At 67.0% G+C, this 22649-nt stretch overlaps 1 protein-coding gene across 5 annotated transcripts in view; it reads right to left on the minus strand.

Annotated features, from left to right (window-relative positions):
* Window positions 1–22649, minus strand: part of CASKIN1 (CASK interacting protein 1) — a 154588-nt gene that overhangs the window by 32867 nt on the left and 99072 nt on the right. For 3 of the 5 annotated variants that reach the window (XM_044979423.1, XM_044979426.1, XM_044979427.1), the window contains exons 3-11: window positions 16268–16365; window positions 15474–15619; window positions 14159–14254; window positions 13133–13263; window positions 7505–7613; window positions 6282–6390; window positions 5316–5410; window positions 4451–4568; window positions 612–830 (exon numbers count right to left, since the gene is read on the minus strand). In XM_044979423.1, coding sequence (XP_044835358.1) covers window positions 612–830; window positions 4451–4568; window positions 5316–5410; window positions 6282–6390; window positions 7505–7613; window positions 13133–13263; window positions 14159–14254; window positions 15474–15619; window positions 16268–16365 — 1121 coding nt within the window. The remainder of the gene's footprint in view (window positions 1–611; window positions 831–4450; window positions 4569–5315; window positions 5411–6281; window positions 6391–7504; window positions 7614–13132; window positions 13264–14158; window positions 14255–15473; window positions 15620–16267; window positions 16366–22649) is intronic. The other 2 variants (XM_044979424.1, XM_044979425.1) reach the window with 2 other exon arrangements.

The raw sequence follows: 22649 nt of genomic DNA on the forward strand, positions 1-22649 counted from the left end.
CAGAACAAGAGCCCTGCCCAGGACCCCCTGCGCCCCATGGCCCTCTCCCCAAAACGACTCCCCGTGACCCTGCTGCATCTGGGCAGCATCTTGACAGGGAACCCCAGCAGCTGTACCTAAGACCTCAACTGTACCAGGCAGTGCATGCCAGCGCCTCCAGCTGGCCACAGAGAGCTGTTGGCCCCCATGGCGCTTTGACCGTCCATTGCAAGCCGGGGGGTTGGCGCCTGGTGGAGACAGAAGGAGGAGAGTGTTCTGCGGGGATCCCCCCTCTCAGGCCCTGCCTGCAGAAGCGTGTCGGGGTTCTTTGTCGGGCAGAGCGGCGACGACTGAATGGCCCGAGGGTGGAGACCACTCACAGAGGCCACCCTCCCGCTAGGGAGATCTGCAGCCTGAAGGACCATTGGGGACGTGCCCCCCACCTGGGCGGGGAATGACCATCTCACACCCATCGCGCCACACTCACGCCACAACGGCTCTGGAGAGGAAAGGGGGGGTTGGGCAGACACACCTGCTCGCACACGCACCAGAGCAAGCCGAGGGGGAGGGGAAGGCAACCCAAAAACTGAACACAAACCAAATGAAACCCCCTGAAGCAAGCGGCGAACTACCTGGTCCAAAAGGCAGCTCCTCTGCAGCGCTATGGGAGAGCCTGTGATAGCCAAAGGAACTGAAAAGAGGCTGATGGGAATGTGGTGGAGGAGGTGGAGGTGGAGGCAAGAAATGGAACGGATGGGACGAGGAGTCACCGTTAAGCACAGCCGCCCTGGGCGCTGGGAGCGGGATCGTTTGGTAGTGGTGGGGAATGGTGACTGCGCCCCACGGACCTGCTAAGAAAAACATAACAAGAGACAAAATGAAAAAGAAGCAAATAATCAAGAGACACGTAAAGCCACCAAAACCAACCGGCCAAAACGAAAGCAAAACCAAGGCAGGAAGGAGCCTGAGCGCAGCGCCGCATCGCCCCCGGGCCCCTCGGAATCCAGCCCCTCCGGCTGCAGGGACTGGACCCAACCCCAGAGAGCAGATTCCAGCTCCCCACCTGGCTGGAAACCAACAGGCCACAGAACTTCCCGGCAGCCTCTCTCCAAACCCCAATGGAGCAGCAGGGCCGGGACCACACGGGCGCCAGGTGGCAGAGACCAGAACCCGCTGTGCCGAGCCCTCTGCCCCTGGCTACAGGATGGGCCACGAGCGCCAGCAGGGCCCGAGGCTCGGGGGACCCTCGACCTGCCCTGACGCGTGCATGGCCTTGCAACCAGCGGGGGCCGCGGCGTGCGGACTCCCAGCCGGAGCCGGGCTGGCAAATCGCTCCCCGAGCCCAGCACCGTCCCTGGGAGTGACACCCACCCACCCTCCAGAGCGGGGCACGGCCGTCACCACGGGCCAAGGGGCTTGCACCCCCCCACCCTCCCGCTGGGTACACCCAGGGACAGCCAGCGACTGGGGCAGGTGAGACTCCAGATCCCGCACAAGCAGGCGGCAGCCTGGCCCGTCACAGCCCAACACACACTCGGGGGCCACCTGATCACCCCCCCCATTCACACCCCAGGAAGAACTCCCCCCCCCTGCTCCCTGCACAAACGCCCCAGCCCCTGGCCTCCTGGGCCAGCCATTAAAGCTGGTGTGTTTTCCATCCTTTGGGAGCAGGGCTCAGTGCTCCAGGTGTGCTGGGGAGCCGGGGAAGGGCCCCCGTCTGCCTCTTTCGGCAAGGCCTGGGGAGGCACCTGGAGGACCCCGACGGCCCTTTGATCAGCGGGGCATGAAGGCTCCAGCACTGCGTGGAGCGCCGAGGCCTTGACCTCGCCGTAAACATGCAGCCCCCAAAGCTACCGTAGGACCCTGGCAGCTGCCACTCCAAGGCCCTGGCCGGCCCCAAGGCTCGAGCCCAGCACGGAACGGCGAGAGGACAAAGATTTACAGAGCGAACGAACAGGATGACTTTCCTCGCAGTGCCAAATGAAAAACACCCACGATGGCCACAGCTCTCCGCGCTGAGCGGGACGGATCTGCGTCTCTGCCAGGGAAACAGCCCCCCGAGCCATGGCTGGGGGGTCTCACTGCCTCGAGGAACCCGCCTGCTTTCTGCAGCTTGTCAAACTAGAGACAAATCTCCTGTCCAGCCGCCGGAGGGACCGGGGTCTCCCCGATCTGCACTGATAACCACACCTCTGCACAAGCTGATGTTCCATCGGCGCATTTCTGTGCCCGGGTGCCATCAGCCAGTGTTGGAAAAATCGGCCCATCCCTGCCTTCCTCTCTTCAGATGCCCAACGAACGAAAGGGGACCCATGTCTGGCTTGTTTCAGCTCTAACGTGAAGGCTGCCGCCCCCTGGGCTAAGACCCCACAGTGACCGTGGAGCCAGGTTAGAACTCGACGGCAGATGGGATCCAGTCAACACGTCGCTGGACGCTGCCCCCATGACCATGTCACTGCGCCGAGCCTGGGCCTGCTCCCTGCAGCAATCCTGGATCCCGCTCCCAGGACAGTGCAGGACGCTGATGGCATGACCCTGGCCCTGCTGCTCCATGCTCGGGACAGAACTAACTGCTAGAGGGGGCCAGCGAAGCCCCCAAAGCCGGAGGCATCAGCCTAGTGCCCGAAATCGATCCCAGCACAGGAGGAGTCGGAGAATGCACAATCGCCGAGATAACCAGAGCCTTGGCCAATAAAGCCTTCAGAGAGCCCGTCGTCCAGCGGCTCCTCGTCTAACACACCACGTCACCGCGGCTCAGCCAAAGGCCATGCCGTGAGCAAGGGGACAACCCTGGCTGAATCGCTCCCTCCCGTTCCTTGGCAGGGTGCCCAGAAGGGCTTTCAAGTGTGGCTGTCTGAACAGCGACCCGGAGTTGGCAGCACCGGGCGCTTTGTCTCCAAGGACTCCAGGGCAGAGGCATTCGGGTTACAAATCAGGAGATGGCTCTTCCAGCCGTCAGCCCTGCAAACAGCCTGGGATCTGAGAGCCAAGCTGGGCTGTGCCTGCAGCGCTCATCATCCCCAAGAACAGAGGTCTGCCGCGCAGCCCCGTGCCCGTGCCCGGGTTTGCCCTGGTGTAGCCAGTCAGGACTTGACTCTACCGGCAATGCGCAAGAAGGAATGGCTCCAGCTCATCCCCCCAGGGCCGCGCTTCCTCCCCTCCCCACCTTGCGCTCAGGTGACCCAGGTGGAAAGGACGACAAAAGACACCAGGCGGGGGAGACTGAGGGCCCCAGGGCGGGTTAACAGGGCTGGCAGGTGGGGAAAACATTTCACTTTGTAAGCTGAGCGAGTCGGATCTGACACCCCTGAGGGCAAGGGGACCATGGCAGCCCGTTCCGGAGCACAACAGCCTTCCAGAGCGTGGGAAGGAGGCTCTCTGGGGGCTGGCAGGTCTCCAAGCTCTGAGCCGAACTCCTCCGACACGCTCATTTTCACCCCTGCTGCCCGAGCCAGGAGCCGGCTTCCTCCGCAGGAGCCGCAGGCACGTCAGGACCCCGGTCACACGCCGTCCCGTGGCGAGAGGCAGCAGACGTCCATGTGCGTTCGAAATGACCGAGCACAACCCCAGCCCTCTCTAGGAGCCGGGTCAGAACCAAAGAGCCACCCCAGGAGAACGAGACACGCTCCAGCGCAGAAACCTCCCCTGCCCCCGCCCCTGCCCCCAACCCCTCCCCACCTTGCAGGCGAGCCCCTGGCATCAGGCCCCAAAGACCCACGCCCAGGCCCATGGAGGGCACACAGCCCAGAGGGGAGATCCCCTCCGCTGCCAGCGCGCCCCTGGGAGCGGCCCGTGAGAGCTGAGCTCAGCCGGCAGGCAGAGAGCAAAGGGCCGCATGGCCCAGCCTGGATGGCCGTGGGTGCCAGGCCAGCACAGAGGGTGGGCGCTGTGTGCCCCCATGACAGCCAGGCGGCTGCAGCGCTCAGCATGTGCCGAGCTTTCGGGCCGGTCAGCCAGCAGCCGGGGCAGGTTGCCACAAGCCAGCCGGTTACTGCTCCCCTGCAGGGTTTGCACGGGAACAGGATCGTGGCCCCTTGGCAGCTCAGGTCCTCGGTCGCTGCTGTGACAACCAGCTGCCGTGGAGAGGAGCGAGGCCCTGGGGGCAGGGAGGCCAGATGGGCCCCTAAGAACAGAAATCCAGGGCCAGATTCAGAGCAGCAGTGCAGGGAGGGGGGCAGTCCCCACCCGCCCCATAGGGGCTCTGGCCACGCCCCTTTCCCAGCCAGCCACGCCCACCTTTGAGGCCACGCCTCTCCCCGCAGGCCCCAGGCCACATCCCCACGCTCCCATCTCAGCCGGGGGTCGGAGCAGGGCTCCCGGCGGCTGCTGGCAGGGCCCCTTGTACCCTCCCACGCTACCCGTGGGGCTCGCAGGCCCCTCCGGGAGACCCAGGCCAGGCCCTTTGCCTGGGTGCGGAGGCGGCAGGGCCTGACGTGCGCCGGGCGGGGGCCGGGGAGGGCCGGGTATTTGCCTGTGCGCTTGCTGATGGCTTCCACCAGGCTGGACGGGAAATAGCCCACGCGGTCATTGCCGGTCCGGTTGTCATGGATACAGCCCTTCCACCTGCCGTCCGCGTGCTGCTCCAGAACCTGCACGACAGAAAGGCCCGGAGAGGGCGGCGCTGGCTGGCGGGACGGGGCACGGCCGAGGGGACAGGAACCGCAGGCGAGAGCCAGCCGGCAGGAGAGGAGGGGGCACCGTCCTGTGCCAGCTCCTGCCAGCGAGGGCTGGGACCCCAGGCGGGCGGCTGGTGATCTGCTGCAGCCAGCTCGGCGGCAAGGGGGCAGGGGCACTGGGGCAGGGACTATAGGGAACAGCCCAGTGCCGACCAGATGCTGGGGAGGCAGGGACCGTAGGGAATGGCCCGGCGCTGGCAGGGACCGTAGGGAATGGCCCGGCGCTGGCAGGGACCGTAGGGAATGGCCCGGCGCTGGCAGGGACCGTAGGGAATGGCCCAGCGCTGGCAGGGGGGCAGGACTAGAGGGGCAGGCAGATGGGGCAGCCCATGTCCATCTCGGACCAGGCACGACTTTGAAAGTGGCCAAAAACGCATAACGGGCTGAACTCCGTGACTGCCGGCTCAGATGCGGGGCCCGAGTCTCCTGCCAGCCCACGGGCTCGGGTGGCAGCCCCGTCCCCCCCATTGCTTGTGTGCCAGCGGCTGCCCAGGCAGCTTGGTGCCAGCGGAGGACTCCTGCCTTGGGGCGCTAAGGGGCAGTAGGCTCCTCCCTCCCGTGAGCAGAGGGGGCCGAGGGGCAGGCTGCTGGAGGGAGAGGACTTGGGTCCCGGGAGCCGGGAGCCCAGCCCTGGCCTGGCCCGCCGCGGCCAGCACTCACGGTGATGACGTCCCCGGCTTTCACATTCAGGCTGGTCAGGTCGTAGTTGTTGCAATAATCTTTAACGGCCCTGACCTGCAGCGCCGCCGAGGCATCTGCCGAGAGAGCAGGAGGGAAGCGTCGGAGAGAAAGCCCCAGAAAGTAACCTCCCTCTCCCGCCCCCAGCAAGAGCTCTGGGCTCCCTGGCGAGGAACGGGACAGGAGGTCCCTGTAGCTGGAGCAGCGACGAGAGAGCACCCACTGCTCCAGCAATGAGCCGCGCCAACCAGAACCTGAATGCAGCGCTAGACCGTACTATCCTGTTCCGCCACCAGGAGGCGCCGTGTGTAGCCGGAGCTCAGCCAGGCCCGGCAGAGCGTTACCGGATGAGCCCCGTGGGTGTCCGAGCGAGATCTGTGCCCTGTCCACACCTGGTACCGGGCCCCTGCCAGGGAGCCCACAGCCTTTTGCAGAATCAGAACCAAGTCCCCCGCCACTGACTGGCAGCCACCTCTGGGGCAAAACGTGGCGGCTGTTTAACACCAGTCCCCCTGAAGGGCTGAGGACATGACTGCCCCGGAGAGGGAGCTAGGCCGGGTGCCAGGGCTAACGGCTCTGCGCGTGCGCCCCAAGGAGAAAATGCTCCAAGCAGCTCTTGCGTTGGTGCACTTCACCTTCGTAGGTGGGTCAGAGTCCAAGCCCCAAGCCCGTCAGCTGGCTGGGAGCTCCCTGCGTGCGGCTGGGGTGGAGCATGAGGGGCCGCGGCGTGAGCCCAGGACTCACCCCCCACACAGGCCAGAACTCACCTCCCACCCCAGGGTGACAGAGCGGCTCAGAGCGGCTGGGAGTCATTGCCCTGTCCCGTCAGCACAAATGGCAGCCGGCAGAGCGCCAGCTCCCCATCAGCACCAGCTCCCCCATGCTGCTGGGATGCGAGGGGACCCCAGGCATCCCCAGCACCCGCCCATGGAGGGAACCCCCCCGTACCCCGCAGCATCTGCTTGATCTCCTTGCTGGCTTGGGTGGCGGTGAACTGGTGGACGATGTCCAGCGCCGTCTGGCTGTACGTGTTCCGGATGTGGGCGTTGATCCCGCTCTGAAATACAGAGACACACTGAGGGGAGGGGCGCTCAGGGCTGGCCACGGAGGTGCCCCCCGCCAGCCACGGCAGCCACACCCAGCTTGCAGGCAGCTCAGGGCGCCACAGCGACTCCAGCTGGGACAGACTCCCACGGGCTCCTGGCCTCGTGAGCCCCCCTGCAGGCCAGCACCACCCAGCCAGCTGCATTGTGGGAGCTCAGTGGAGACCTGGGCCCGGGATTGGGCGAGGCCTGGCCAGTGCCCACTGCATGGGCAGCATATGCACTGCGGGAACCAGCGTGAAACCCACAGGGTGATTGGGGCAGGCTGGTTATTGGGGAATCGGAGGGACACAAAGCCAGTGGGAGCCAGACCCTCCCTCCCCTGCAGTCCAGGGTGAGTCGTGCCCACTCCTGGCTCTGCCCACGGGGGAGGAGAGCCCAGGAGGGCCCCACTTCTGCAGGGACGCCCCCCGCACATGACAGCGGCCGAGCGGGTTTGCACATTGGGCTCTCTCTCTCTCAGCCCCCCTCCTTCCCATTCACTTCCTCCCACTCCCCCATCTCAGCGGCTCCCCACTGCAGTGCATCAGGCAGCAGCAGAGCCCTCCAGTCCAGAGGGAAACCCCCTTCCTCGGCACTGGACTGGAACCGAGACCCAGCCAGCTCCCCGGACCTGAGCCCGGACTGCAGCGTTCAGGCTGTGAGCGACAGAGCCGGGACAGGGGGCACAGCTGCCACGCTGGCTGGGTAACGGGCAGGGGGTGAGCAAACACGACACCCAGCGGCGCCCTGGGGACGAGCTGCCAGTCACCTGCCTCCCCCCGAAGGAGGACCCCAGGAGGGTGAGCTCCAGGAATGATGCTGCAGTGCCACTCGCATTGCCCAGCGCCCCAAGGACATAGGGGGCAGCTCATTTCACAGCCCCCTTGCAAGCCAGGCCAAGAGCCCCCTGCACTTGGGGGCCCCCCAATGCCCTGATCCTGCCCTGGGAGAGCTGCCAATGGGGAACAGACCAAGCCCTGCTCCAGCGCCAGCCCTGCTACCCCAGGACAGGAGAGCTCCCCCGGCTAGTTCAGCAGTTCCCTGCCCGCCCCCCCTACACACGCAGCATGAAGCAGGGGCCCTTACGTCCAGCAGGAGGCGCACCACGTCCGTCTTGCCACACAGGGCTGCCTCGTGCAGGGCCGTGCCCGCCTTGGTTTGCCGGTTGATGTCAATGCCAGCCTGCAGCAGGAGCCTGCCAGGAGCATGTCAAACGGGTTAGCGACGCGGGCCAGGGGGGAGAACAGGGGCAGGCGGGTGCAAGCTCCCCACATGCAGCTGTGCCGGCATCCCTCACTCCCGACCCGCAGCCCCCTGCCAGCCCAGCCCTGACCCCCCCCCACCGGTGCCCCTCACTCCCGACCCGCAGCCCCCTGCCAGCCCAGCCCTGACCCTGCCCACCAGTGCCCCTCACTCCCGACCCGCAGCCCCCTGCCAGCCCAGCCCTGACCCCCCCCCCCCACCGGTGCCCCTCACTCCCGACCCGCAGCCCCCTGCCAGCCCAGCCCTGACCCCCCCCCACCGGTGCCCCTCACTCCCAACCCGCAGCCTCCTGCCAGCCCAGCCCTGACCCCGCCCACCAGTGCCCCTCACTCCCGACCTGCAGCCCCCTGCCAGCCCAGCCCTGACCCCCCCCACCGGTGCCCCTCACTCCCAACCCGCAGCCCCCTGCCAGCCCAGCCCTGACCCCCCCCACCGGTGCCCCTCACTCCCGACCCGCAGCCCCCTGCCAGCCCAGCCCTGACCCCCCCCACCGGTGCCCCTCACTCCCCACCCGCAGCCCCCTGCCAGCCCAGCCCTGACCCACCCCACCGGTGCCCCTCACTCCCGACCCGCAGCCCCCTGCCAGCCCAGCCCTGACCCCGCCCACCGGTGCCCCTCACTCCCGACCCGCTGCCCCCTGCCAGCCCAGCCCAATCCTGCCCCCAGCTCTGGAGCTGCCCCTCACTCCCGACCCGCAGATCCAGGGCAGAGGCTGCTGCTTGTGCCAGATTCTGTGGCGATTTCGTCCCGCACCCCAGCCCCTCTTGTGGGGGGGGGGTTCCCTAGAGCCCGAGTTGCCGAAGCAGGAGACTTGCTGCGCTCGTCCCATTGGTGCCCACGATGGGCGGGACCCAGCTCGGAGGGGCACAGCCCCGCCCCACCCAGATTCTAATGCAACAACGACTAACATCCAAAGGCCCCTCCCCTGTGGGGCCTGCAGCGGGGCTCTGTCCCCCCCCTGCACCCCTGGCAGCCGGCTGGGAGATACCCCGCAGCCCCCCCGCCCACAGACACCCCGGGGACTGACGAGCGTGTGACTCCAGCCCTCCCCTCCACGCTGCAGGGCCCGGGGCAGCAGAGGGCAGGGGCTGGGGGTGAACAGAGGCAGCTGCCTCCATCCCGGCCACATCTGCAGCAGCTGGGAGCACACCTGGCCGAGGTCACGGCACTGCCGCGAGCCAGTGCTGCAGGCGGGTGGCTGCGAGGTGCCGCGCCCAGGGGCTGGGGGAGGGGGTCCTGTCTCAGCTGCACTGCCCAGCACCACGTGCCTGAGCCACCTGGGCAGAGCAGCACCCACCGCCGGATCCCACCCGGGCACCACCCCACAGGACTCTGCCAACTGCCTGGCCCTGCAGCCTGGCCAGGAACGATCACCAAGGAGGGGCAATGCTGAGCCACGGGGCCAACGCGCAGCGGGCAGCCAGACGCAGGGCACGGCCCTGCGCTCAGTGGGAGCAGAGCACGCTCAGAACATCACAGGAGTGGGCCCACGATGCCAGTTCTCCCAGACTGGGTCCCTTTTCCCCTTCCTCTGAGGCCCGGGCAGGCCAGCACCACACACACACACACTTCCTGGGGCCGTGGGCCGTGCCAGCGCTGCGATGGGCGGGCACCCGCCCCCAGCCCTCGGACCAGCCTGGCTCCCTGCACGTGCTCAGAGTCTCGTCTGCTGCCAGACGCTGGGAGCCTCGCCCTGGTCTGTTCGCTCCCTCGGAAGCACCTGGCACAAGACAGGACACGGGGCTGGCAGGCCCATCGGTCTGACCCTGTGCAGCTGCTCGTTCGCTCCGACGGCAGAAATCCACGTGTGCTGCGTCCGGCCCCTCCTGCCTGGGAACCGGGAGACAGACTCCAACCTGGCTCGTGCAGCACGAATATCGTGCCCAGTCCTGGAGGCCGCGTTTTAAAGGGGGCGAAGAACGACAGGGGAGAGCCACAAAAGTGCTTCAAGTGCTGGAGAAAACAGCGGAGAGAGACTGAAAGGGCTCGGCCTGTCCAGCCTGGGAAACCCGCCTGAGTGTCTAGGCCGGGCCCTTGGTGGGGAGGCGCTAGGGGGCGCTAAGGGGCTCTGGGACCCACCGGAGACGGGTAGAACAAGCGCCAGTGCCTGGACGCTGAGCCAGACGAATTCCAGCTGGAAATGAGGCACAAATGGTTACCGGGCAGGGTGGGACGAGCTGCCCAGGGGCGTGGTGGATTGTCCATCCCATGAGGGCTTCAGATCGAGCCTGGGAGTCAAACCCGAACTCTTGGACTCGGTGCCGGGGAAACTGGTGACGTTTTTTGACCTGGGCGAGGTTCAGACGATGCTTCTTTCCAGCCTTCAACTCTATGCAACAGCAGCTGGCTCCAGCCCCTGTCACTTCTCTCCACCTCACCAAGAACCCCACGGGTGGCCCCGAGGCTAGAACTGGGTGGCAGGACCTCGTCCCGGCTATGCCGTCAGCCCAGCACGACTCTCTGAGCTCCGGGGAGAGTTGGCGAAGACGCCAGGGAGTGAAACCCATTGTTCGTCCCTTGGAGAATGCGCCCAGCTAGCCAGGAACCCCTGAGCTCCAGCCACCCTCGGGCTGGTGGCTTTAGCAGAGGACGCTAGAGAAACGTACATGGGGAATCCATGCTCGATTTGCTGGAGACACAAGAACACCCAGCGCGGGAAGCGGAGCAGCCTCGTTGCAGTGAGTGAGACGCAGGAAGCAAAGGGCCAGAGAGCTCTGCCGGTGGAGCGATGGAAGGGGCTGGCGGTGAGGAAGGGAGTTATTTACCCCTTCCCTTAACACATGAACCAGGGGACACCCATGAAATGAACAGGCAGCGGGTTTAAGACCAACAGAAGGAAGTGCTTCTTCACACAACGCACCATCAACCGGTGGCACTCCCTGACGGGATGCTGTGAAGGCCAAAAGTATAACTGAGTTGAAACCGTAATTAGACACGTTCATGGAGAATAGGTCCATCAATGGCTATTAGCCAAGACGGTCCAGGACACAACCCCACGCTCCGGGTGTCGCTAAACCTGCCAGAAGCTGGGAATGGGCGACAGGGGATGGATCACTTGATGATTCCCTGATCTGTTCATCTCCTCTGGGGCACCTGGCATTGGCCACTGTCGGAAGACAGGACGCTGGGCTGGATGGACCATTGGTCTGACCCAATGTGGCCACCTGTATGCAGCAGCCCAGAGGAGAAGGTTCCTGGGACAGCGTGTACCAGACCTGCCCCGCTGAGCAGTAACTTGACGAGCCGCCCCGAGGGCGTACGCTCCAGGGTTTTGTGACCAGCGCAGCGCCCCGGGCCAAACCTCTCTGTGGGGCGGAACACAGGCTCTATCCGAAACGGGGCCTGGGACAGCTCCACCCTAGAACAGGGAGTTACCATGGGGGAGGCACTGACTCAACTCCACCAGCAGCCCTGGGGGGCTCTGCTTTCCAAAGTGCCGTATCGCCGCCAGGGGAGCCAGACGGGCCAGTGGTGGAGTGGAGGTGGGACACAGCTGCCTCCCTTAGGTCACAGCCCACGCCCCGACTCTCAGCGGGGTCAGACCTGCTGCGGTACCTGGGCCGTGTCTCCCCTGGGCTGCCTAGGAGTGGGGTGCTTAGTGCCTTTGCAGAGCCCATGCACCAGGCTGCACCAAAGCACCGACAGGATACGATGCCAGGGGCTGCTGCTGGCGCCCCTGGGCCGCCCCTGCAGGGACTCAGGACATCTCCCCTGCCCATGGCCTGGTTGGACCAGCTCCCCCCAGACCACAGACGCTGCCCTTTTCCCTCCAACCCCCCCCCCGCCCCCCGGCTCAGCTCGCCCGCCCCGGCAGGCAGCAGGCTGCACCCGGCCCCCAGGTGTGGGAGTCAGGGCTCCACCCAGTGACTGGCAAGGGGCACAGGTTTGCTGGAGTGGGTTATTTTCAGTGAGCTGCCCACCCCATGGAGCTGGTGAGCACCAGGCCGCGCTGCCTGCGATCTCTGCAGAGTAGGCGAAGGAAGAGGGGACGGCCAGGCCTTGGAGCGAAAGAAACTCTCCCCAGAGGACGCTGACAGCTGCTCGCCCTCCCGCAGCCCCGGCCTGGCATGCCTGAGCTGCACTGCACCTCCGCAGGCTAATGCCGTCCGGAGACGCCCAGCAGGGTGGGGAGCTCGGCATTACCACTGCTGAGCTCAGGAGTCAGATCCAGCAGGACAGCTGCTGCCAGGCTCAGAGATTAGCCCCGCGGAGACCTAACCCCTGATGAGAGGGCGCCAAGCCACAGGCAATTTGCTAAGTGACTCCAGCCGCCAGGAGAGGCCTTGCCCCGTTCTGCTGCCCCAGGGGGGTGCTGGGCATCAGGGACGCATCCCCCAGCCCCTCCTCACGCTACCACCTCCACTGCAATGCCGCAGCTTCTCCAGCAGGTGGCACCCGTTCAATGAGAAACCTGCACCCACGAACCCACTGCAGGGCCCCCAAGTGCCCAGCCCTGGGGCCAGGCGTTCTGCCCCCCCGACACCCCCCCACCAAGGGCCAAGAGCCCCGAGCCCAGCGCCCCGAGCCGGGCGTCCCCGGGGGATGGCAGGGGAGCTCAGCCCCGAGCCCCGAGCCCCGGGCCGGGCGTCCCTGGGGGATGGCAGGGGAGCTCAGCCCCTCACCCCGAGCCCCGGGCCGGGCGTCCCCGGGGGACAGCAGGGAGCTCAGCCCCTCACCCCGAGCCCGGCGCCGGGCGTCCCCGGGGGATGGCAGGGAGCTCAGCCCCTCACCCCGAGCCCGGCGCCCCGGGCCAGGCGTCCCCGGGGGATGGCAGGGAGCTCAGCCCCTCACCCCGAGCCCGGCGCCCCGGGCCAGGCGTCCCCGGGGGACGGCAGGGAGCTCAGCCCCTCACCCCGAGCCCCGGGCCGGGCGTCCCCGGGGGACGGGGGGGAGCTCAGCCCCTCACCCCGAGCCCGGCGCCCCAGGCCGGGCGTCCCCGGGGGATGGCAGGGAGCTCAGCCCCTCACCCTGAGCCCAGAGCCCCGGGCTGGGTGTCCCTGAGGGAGGGGACACGTGAACTCAGCCTCTGACTGCACCGGGAGCGGGTGCCAGGCTGCCTGCAACAGCCCAGCTTGGGGGCCCCACAGTCACGGACCTTGTCTCCAGCCACTGCGGCCAAGGCAAAGTGAGCATCGTCCTGGCACGCAGCCCCCAGAGCTCTTGCCTGCCGCTGCCTGCCGGGGTGGGCGGCTCGTACGCCATTCGCCTGCGCACACGCCAGCGCCTGAAATCTGCCAGAGGAGGGGTGCCAAAGGGACCGGAGGGGGCAGCGCACCCCAGGACGGGGAGCCCAGGGCACCACAACCAAACACCACCAGCCCCATCAGAGCAGGGACTAGCCGGGGCCGGAGAGTGGAGTCACCAGCTGCCAAGGGGGCGTCTCTCTCCAGCAAACCCCCCCCTCCCCCCCACGGCAGCAGGGGCCCTCCCCCGGGCGGGGCTGGCGCTCACCTGATGATGTCGATGTGCCCGTTCTTGGCTGCCAGGTGCAGGGGGCTGGTGCCGTTGGGGTCGGTGGCGTCTCCCGGCTTGGGCTCCAGCAGGGCTGTGCACATGTTGCTGCTCAGGAGCAGCTGGACCACCTGGGGCACCGGAGGCAGAAGGGACACGGCTGGAGAGAGCTCAGCTCCACCGGAGACGCAGATCCCAGCCCGAGCGAGGACGGGACACGGCCCAGCTACACAGTGCAGAGAGCACAGGCTGGGCCACCCACCCCGGCACCACACCCAGCCACGGACCCTTGGGGTACGGAGACGCCTTGTACCGGACCCCTGGGCAGGGCACGCTCTGGACCGCAGGACAGGGCAGCCGTTTACGCTGTGGTCCAGGGCCGGGGCTGCTGACCACAGACAGGCCGGCGTTTTTCAGCGAGCCGGAGAACGTTCTGCCCTGGCCAGGAGAGCCCGGGCAGGAAGGTTTGTAAAGCATCAAACTACCCCCCGTTTCTTCTGAGCCCCTGGGGCCGTTTGCCAGGCGGCCTGGCCCACTGCCCCCAACCGAACGCTGCCCCTGCCAGGGGAGCAGACCCGCAGCCTGTAGCCAGCCTGCCCTGCGGCTCCTGGGCACTGGTCTGGGATGCCCTGAGCTCCACCCTGCCTTCGGGAGCAACTCACCTCCCCCCGCTCTCTGCTCCGAATGGCAGGCTGGGCTCTGGGGGTGTCCCAGCCCCCGGCTCCCTGTGCCCCCCGCCCCAGGTGCTACATGCTGGGTGCAGGAATGCAAGGGGGTATTTTCCCAGTCTCAGCCAATGTGGAGCAGGAGGGAGAGCGGATCCTGCCCTCCGTCTCCCTAGTGTGACCAGGGCAGCCGGGGAGTGAATCCAGATTTCCCCTGCTGGAAGTGAGAGCAGGATCCCGGGAGTGGAGTGGGATCCTGGGCAGGGGCAGGGTTGCCAGGCCAGCTGAGGCCTGCAGCAGGTTCCACTGGTGCTGCCGACTGCGTCGTCGAAAGGGGGTTCAGGCGTCTGGACAGACTTACCCCGACCCGGCCAAACTCACACGCCAAGTCCAGGGGCGTCTTCCCGCAAATGTCCACGATGCACGGATTGGACTGGTGCTGGAGCAGCATCTCCGACTGCGGGGCGGACAGAGAGGGCAGAGCTCAGCACGACACCCCACGGAGCTGGCACAGCACACGGAGCCCGGCCCACCCCTCGGAGCAGGGGCATCAGGGCAGCCTCAGCCAGAGCAGGAACCCATCCAGAGTACGTGGCACCATCCCGGGCTGCCAGCTGGAGACTGCAGTCTGACACTGGCTCGGCCGGTGCCCCTCAATCCCTGCCCACGGCCCCCTGCTAGCCCAGCTCTGGGCCCCACACAGCTCCGTCAGAGCCCCTCACTCCCGACCCGCAGCCCCAGTCTCGCCCCCCACAGCTCTGCCAGTGCCCCTCAACCCTGACCCAGAGCCCCAGTCTCGCCCCCCCCAGCTCTGTCAGTGCCCCTCAATCCCTGCCCGCAGCCCCAGTCTCGCCCCCTCCAGCTCTGTCAGTGCCCCTCAATCCCTGCCCGCAGCCCCCTGCTAGCCCAGCTCTGGGCCCCCCCCAGCTCTGCCAGTGCCCCTCAATCCTGACCCAGAGCCCCAGTCTCGCCCCCCCCAGCTCTGTCAGTGCCCCTCAATCCCTGCCCGCAGCCCCAGTCTCGCCCCCTCCAGCTCTGCCAGTGCCCCTCAATCCTGACCCACAGCGCCAGTCTCGCCCCCCCACAGCTCTGCCAGTGCCCCTCAATCCCGACCCGCAGCCCCCTGCTAGCCCAGACTTCTTGAAATGCCAGTTATGCCAAACCGAAGGGTGATTCTGTGATAGGGAGAAATGTCCCCCCAGGACGAGAATGAGACCTACCAAGCTCCCGATGGGTGACCAGCCGCCATACACATGGCCAGGCCTCCAGCCCCAGCTGCTATCCCAGCTCAGCCTTCAGACCCCTGCCGTCTGGCGGGGGCACACGCCCTCTGCCCCTCGCACACAGCGCGCCAGCCAGCCAGCGCCCACTGCCCACGTGAACAGGCAGATCCAGGAGCCTGGGCCGGGCTCCGAATGCCCAAGGGAAGAAAGCCGGCTCAGGGCGGGCGGCTGAGCACATGGGCCTGGCCAGTCCCCAGGTGCAGGGTCCCCTCCCAAGATGCTCCCCATCCTCCCCCGCCCTCCAGCCTCCCCCATGCTGCGGAGCCGCTGTCGGCTGACCCCGCTGTCAGCAACGCCAGGCCAGTGCCGGCCCACCAGGTCCTGAGCCGGTGCCCAGCTCCCAGCTCGCAGCTCTGGCCCCCGGGAGTGCTCGGCGAGCCCGGCCCCCCTTACCACGTCATAGTGCCCGTGCTGCGCCGCCAGGTGCAGGGGGATCTGCCCCTCGTCTGACTGGACGTTCACGGCCGACCCGGCTTTCAGCACCATTTTCATGGGCTCCTTCTTGCCTTGCCAGGCGGCGTAGTGCAGGGGCCGCATCCCTGCAGGGGCGGAAGGGGAACGGCCGGCTGAGCAAGAGGTGCCCCCCCAGCCAGCAACCCGGCCACAGCCCGCACAGGGGCCTGGCTGAGTGGGCGTCTCCCACCTCCAGCCCTGTCCAGGGAGGAACCGACAGAGCGGCTGCCCGGAGCCGTGCGTGGCCCCGGGCTAGGGCCAGGAGTGGAAGTGACCCGCTGGGGGGTTGACCCGGCAGGGAGAGGAGGGGGCGGGGTAAGGGGGCAGGATGGGGCAGCCGAGGAGACAGGTTCTGGGCAGTATCCCCTCTCGGGCTGGGGGTGCCTAAGCTGCAGGGGGGAGCCCGGGAACTGCTCACAGCCAGGGCAGAGTCAGGCTTCCCGGCTTAATGGTGCCGCTCAGGCCTGCGCGTGCGCTGGGGTGAGGGTGCTGGCACCGGACGAGCCCTGAGCTCCCTACCCAGCCCCAGCGGTGGGTCCCGCCAGCACGCTGGCTGCCCGGCTCTGTGGCTAGGGGTCTCCAGGGCACCAGGCTGGCAGCATGGAGAGCCTTGGCCCCTGCTGGGAGCAGCCAGACGGGCACGGCCCAGGCACCGCTGCTGTCACCAGCCCAGGTACGGAGCCCACTGGGGTCACACTGAGCTCCCAGCCCCCGGCAGGGACCCCGGCACTTGCCTTTATTGTCCTTGATGTCCACAGCGGCCTGAGCCTCCAGCAGCAGTGAGATGAGCTCTGTGTTCCCATTGAGAGCAGCGTGGTGCAGCGCCGAGAACCTGGGGAGACAAGGCTCAGGGTGAGGCCACGACCCTCCCGCCGGGGGTCCCAGCCAGGGCAGGAGGGTCCCAGCACCTCAGGTGCAGATTAGCACGTTAGCACCAAGAGGATGTTTCTGAGGGTCGGGGACCCCCCCCGCCCTCGCAGTCAGCCCCTTCCCCACAGAGCGCAGGCAGCGCGCAGGAGAACCCCGCAGAGGGCGCAGCACGACCCACGCCGCAGCCCAGGCCTGCAACGGGGGCTGGGAGATGTGGGATTCACTCTTCGGTGCGGAACTCGAGTGAGATTCCCCCGGGTTATAGCAGCAGGGCCCCGCCTGGGGAGACCCTCCCCAGCTCAGCTGGAAGGCAGTGCTGGGTTTCTGGGGAGACCCTGGCGAGTCCAGGGGACAGGCAGTGGGATCCCAGGCAGTCAGTGACCCAGGCAATCGCTGTCACCACAGGGCAGGGAATCTGCTTTTTAACCAAACTCTCCTCCCCCCCACTCACGGTTTGGCACCTGATTCTCCAGCCAGGCCTGCACTTGACCATATGTCTTGGATCAAGAACCCACTGTGAAAATGGGACCGAAAAGCAGTGCAGCCTAGTGCACTGGATTGGGATCTAGGGGCCCTGGGTTCTCTTCCAAGCACCAGCCTGCTGGGTGACCTTGGGCAAAGCTCTTCATTGCTCAGTGCCTCAGTTTCCCTTTCACTCTTTGCCTGTTTGGCCCCTCAGGGCAGGGGCTGTGTGTTCGTGCACAACGGAGGCCCCATCTTGGCTGCCCTCTAGCTGCTACTGAAATCTAAACAAGAAACCAGACGGAGCAGCCAGGACCCTTCCTGGGTCCTCGGCCAGAGTCCTGCAGCCTCTCCGGCGATGGGAGCGTGGTGCCGGGTCGTGAGCTGTGCCGCCGGACGCTGAGCCGAGCAATCCAGGCTGCCAGGGGCCACGGGCCAGGCCTTGCTGAGCCCCTCCCAGCCAGGCTCCTCAGGAGACAGCAGGACAGGCGCTGACCTACTTGCTGCGGTAACAACCCAGAAGCCTCTGCGCCACGACCATGTTCTCCGGCTGCCTGCGTCCCACAGCGCACAGCTCCCTACCCGGGAGGAGGGTCTGGCAACCGGCTGCCCGGGGTGCTGCTCCCTGGAGGGAGAGGCGGGGGAAACCATTCGCTAGAGCGCGAGGGCTTGATCTGAGCTGCTGGCTGGAGCAGGGACTGTGCGGGCTCCCCGGGGGCTCTGGCTGCACTAACACTAGCAGGTCCCGGCTCAGCCCCCGTGCTGCCTCTAACAGCCTGAACGTGCTCATGGGACGTGCCTGGCAGGCCTAGCCTAGAGAACCAGATCAGGAGCGCTCGCTATCTCCGGACACGCGGGAGATTGTGTCTGTGGCCATCGTGTTTGTGGCTCTCTCTCCGCAGCCTGCAGGGCTGGCCGGGGTGACAGGCTTCGCATACCACGCTGAGCCCTCCCAGCGCTGCAGCAAGCAAACAGCCCTGCCTGGCCACGCTGGGGATCTGTGGGGCGAGCCAAGCCAGCACCCCACGCAGTGCACGGCTCCCTCGCCCCACGCTGCACGAGTGGCTGGATGCCGGGTCAGAGGTAACCAGCACAGCGAGTCCCGGTGACGGCTGGGTTTCGCGTTGTTCCCAGGAACGCAGGGGACAATCCCACGGTAACACCAGGGTGCCGTCAGCACACCCCAGCTGTGGGCCAATGGGCCGGGCACGCCATGTGGGAAATACTGCCTGCCCCACTGGCCAGGGCTATCGTGGGTCGGCTGCCTGGTACTGCACCCTGCATCCCATTGCAATGGTGCTGCCATTGTCCATCACCACCCGGAGGGCAAGAACCCCCCCGGCTTTCTCTCCCCTTGCCACTGTCTGTGGCACACAATTTTAACAGTCAGGTTAGCCACCGGAGCACTTCGGGGGCGGGGGGACGGCTCCGTCTCTCAGTCAAGGCTGGACGTCGGTCTCTCTCGACGGGATCTACCCGCACAGAAGTTCTGAGCTCAAAGCGGGACTCACTGGGGGAGATCTAGAGCCGTTTGAACATAGGGGCCCCCTCTGGCCTTCCCGCCACTGAGTCTATTCTCCCTGCTGTCCCCCTGCAGAAGGGAGACGGGCACGGGGCACGGGGCGGGGGCACCACAGAACTGGGCTGTAACCAGCAACACGGGCGCCCCTGCGGCTGGACTAGCGGGTCCCAACAGTGACCGTGCTCAGCTGCATGATTCCAGATACATCCCCCAGAGATGGCGGCCGCTCCCACCCTGGAAACCTCCACCATGGAGCCTTCCTTCTCCTGCAGCCCAGCCCCACCGCAGCAGGAAGCTACTGGGCTCATGCCGTGCAGGGGAAAGCCGGGCCCCCCCGGCAGGTGAGCAGGGCCGACGTTCCCCTTCTCATCTGGAGGTGTCTCTCCCTCCCCCACCCTGGAGCATCCCACCTAATCCAGCCTGGCTGGTTTTTTATTTCATTTTCAGTGAAAATGCCTGTAACTTCTGCAGGGAGCACGGGCGCTAATCCTGCCAGCTTGGGAGCGTCCCAGAGCAGGGCGGCTTCGAGCGAGGAGGGCCCCCCACAGGAAGGAGCAGGGCGGTGCTGCCCAATAGCGCCGGCAGACAGGAACTCATCTACGAACGTGAAAAACCTGCCGCCCGCCCCCAGTGCCTGTCGTCGCGGCATGCTGGGCACTGCAGCTGGGCAGTACTGTCGCCTCCATTTCACAGCTGGCAACACCCACGTACAGAAAGGGGGGGTGACCTGCCTAGGGTCACACAGCCAGTCTGCAGGAGAGCTGGGAAAGAACCCAGGAGTCCTGACCTCCAGCCCCGGCTCTAACCACTAGACAACGGTGCATTCGACAAGAACCCTGCTCCTCTCCTCTCTGCCATGCATTACAGCAAAGGGAGGATCTCAAACCTCCCGTCCATACCAAGCCAGCCCCTGCCCTAGCCCCCAGTCCGACCCGTGCGCCGGCCCATTAGCAGGGAGCGCGGCAGGCGCTCGGACACAGCGGTGACAAGGATGGTGCGACGCGAGAGCTGGACATGACATTTCCCATTCACCTCCCGCTGCCAGCCCAGCTGGGGGAGAGCCCTGGGGACGGAGCTCCCTTGGGTGCCTGTCTCTGCATATCCCTACAGCAGCTGCTTGCGGGAGTGCTGCCCTCCCCTCCGACACAGAGAACTGCCCCGGGGGCCCTGGCCAAAGCTCCCTGCCCGTTCATTGCAGCCCAGGCTGGCCCTCGGATCTGCCTCCAACCCCAGCCAAGCCCAGGGTCTGGGTGTCCCATGGCACCGACGAGGGGCCCCTTCTGTCTGAATCCCTCTGGAGAGCCACCCAGCACCTGAGCCCCTGGCTCCCCCGACCAGACAGGCAGCAAAGCACGGTGGTGGGCACAGGGCGGGGCAGTCAGCTGGGATCCGTGACCACGCGAACACCGGGGGGGGGGGGCGCTGGCTCCTCTGGGGGCTGGAACATAGAGGCTCAGGGGTTCAATCCCCTGCTACTGCCGACCCACCGAGGGTTAGTCTGTAGGACTAACAATCCAGAGGCCACGAGAGACCCGGATAGCAACACCTGGCAGGGTCATTTACATGGGAGGCAGGTGCTGTGCCGCCACAGCAGACTGCTCTAGGGAGGGGATCGTGCCCGGGGGTGCAGGGGAGCTGCCCATCAGGCCAGTCACTAGGAAGAGGCAAAGGGAATCAACAGGCAGGAACCCCTGCCTGGAACCCACCCAACTCCCCGCTTGAGTTCTCCAGCGGTGCCTGCCCACGCCCCCAGCACTGCAGCTGGGCCCAGATCTGCCTCGGAGCCCTCCCCGCCCTGCTGCCCCCCAGCAGCCATTTGCTCATCCCACGCGGCTCAGGCAGGCTGCAGCGCCTCCCATGCAGAGCCGGCTCATTCGTCTGCACCGCTGGATGCTGCAGCCAGCCTGCTCCTTCCCCAGCCAGGCCAGGCTGCCTCGGCATCTCTCCTGCCTCTCGGCTGCCAGCTTCTGATCCAGAGCACGGCAGGATGGGAAAGCCCCGCACGGTCCTGCAGCCTCCAGGGAGCCAGCCCAGGGCCGTTGCTGCCAGCAGAGCCCACAGCCAAAGGCAGGGGGAGGGGGCAGCTATTCATGTTCTTTTCCGCTCCGGCTTCCCAGCATCTCTGTTGGCCCTGCCTGCCCCAGGCAGAGCTGTGTGCGCGGCTCTCAGAGGGGTAGGAGTTACCTGGCAAAGGCAGAACAGATGGTGTCTGTTCAGCTCCAAGGGATGAGAGAAAAACCCAATGTACCAGCTTCTGCGCTGCTGTTAGGGTGACCAGACAGCAAATGTGAAAAATTGGGATGGGGGTGGGGGTAATAGGAGCCTATATAAGAAAAAGACCCAAAGATCGGGACTGTCCCTATAAAATTGGGACATCTGGTCACCCTAGCTGCTGTCAGGGCAGGCCTGCCTCTCGGAGCCGCTCGCTGGCCATCTTTCAGGGCTGGGGCTGGCCCACCGGGCTGGGGAAGATGGCCGACAGCCACGGCCATGAGATCTGTGCCGGCTGCATGAAGCCCACACTCATGCAGAAACCACCGTTTGTCCCTAGGGAGCTCACTGCAGGAGGCTTGGGGCAGATCCCAGAGCGACCCGGCCTGTCGAGAGCTTTGGAGGATGGGGCGAGCGTCTCTCTGTGCCGTGGGGCTGGTGTTCAGCTGGCTGTGCCTGTGCCTCGGAGTTTGTTTCTAGAAAAAAAATAGCTCTGAAAGGTGGTTTTGGAAACGGCTGCCGCCCCCCCCGGGCTCCAGCTCCCCGGCACATGCCGCCATCCCAGGCCCGAGAGCCACTCGTGCTACCTCCCGGCAGGTCCTCTGCCCCGCCAGGGCACTGTGATCTCAGAGAGGTATATGGGGGAGGAAGCAGAGTCCAGGCTGCTACTGATGCTGCAGAGAGCAGGAGACGGGAAGATTCTGCTGTGAAGGAGAGAACAGAGGCAACAGGCAGCCCTGAGCACTGGCCTTCGAGCCTCTGGATTTACGTGCCCCTGCCCGGCAGCGCTGCCGAGGACCGGGCGCGCACACCGTGGCCTGGCACTGGCAGTGGGAGCGCCCCGGCCGGCAGCACCGCCGAGGACCGGGCATGCGCACCGCGGCCTGGCACCGGCTGTGGGAGCGCCCTGCCCGGCAGCGCCGCCTAGGACCGGGCGTGCGCGCCGCTGCCTGGCACTGGCCGTGGGAGCGCCCCGCCCGGCAGCGCCGCCTAGGACGGCACGTGCGCACCACAGCCTGGCACTGGCCGTGGGAGCGCCCCGCCCGGCAGCGCCGCCTAGGACGGCACGTGCGCACCACAGCCTGGCACTGGCCGTGGGAGCACCCCGCCCGGCAGCGCCGTCGAGTCCTGGGCGCGCGCGCGCCGCGGCCTGGCACTGGCCGTGGGAGCGCCCCGCCCGGCAGCGCCGCCGAGGACCGGGCCTGCGCGCCGCGGCCTGGCACTGGCCGTGGGAGCGCCCCGCCCAGCAGCGCCGCCGAGGACCAGGTGTGCGCGCCGCGGCCTGGCACTGGCCGTGGGAGCGGCCCGCCCGGCAGCACCGCCGAGGACCAGGTGTGCGCGCCACGGCCTGGCACTGGCCGTGGGAGCGCCCCGCCCGGCAGCGCCGCCTAGGATGGCACGTGCGCGCCGCGGCCTGGCACTGGCCATGGGAGTGTCCCACCTGGCAGCGCCGCCTAGGACGGCACGCGCGCGCCGCGGCCCGGCACTGGCCGTGGGAGCACCCCACCCGGCAGCGCCGCCGAGGACCAGGTGTGCGCGCCGCGGCCTGGCACTGGCCGTGGGAGCGCCCCCCCGGCAGCGCCGCCGAGGACCAGGTGTGCGCGCCGCGGCCTGGCACTGGCCGTGGGAGCGCCCCGCCCGGCAGCGCCGCCTAGGATGGCACGTGCGCACCGCAGCCTGGCACTGGCTGTGGGAGCGCCCCGCCCGGCAGCGCTGCCCACGCCTGCGTGATGTGGCCGAAGATCCAGCTCAGGAGCTGCCGGGACTCAAACGGAGCCAGTCCAGAAGCTGCTAATTGAAAGGAATCCGTGTCCTGTGGAGGCGTCTCTCTGTCCCCGCAGCCACTCAGCCGCCGCTCTGAGCGGGAACAGCAGGGCCCATGTTTGTACTGCAGCGTAATGAGACCGAGCCAGGAGCGCGGGGGAGAGTGTCTCCTCCCCACGCCCACAGGTCCAGAGCGCCCGCAAGCCAGCCTGGCGCAGTCAGCCAGGGGCCCAGCCTGGCCCTTCCCCTGGCCTGAGCTCCGGGCTCTGCACTCCCCCTTTCCTCTA

The sequence above is a fragment of the Mauremys mutica genome, chromosome 11 (assembly GCF_020497125.1).
Source record: "Mauremys mutica isolate MM-2020 ecotype Southern chromosome 11, ASM2049712v1, whole genome shotgun sequence".
Classification (NCBI taxonomy): Eukaryota; Metazoa; Chordata; order Testudines; family Geoemydidae; genus Mauremys; species Mauremys mutica.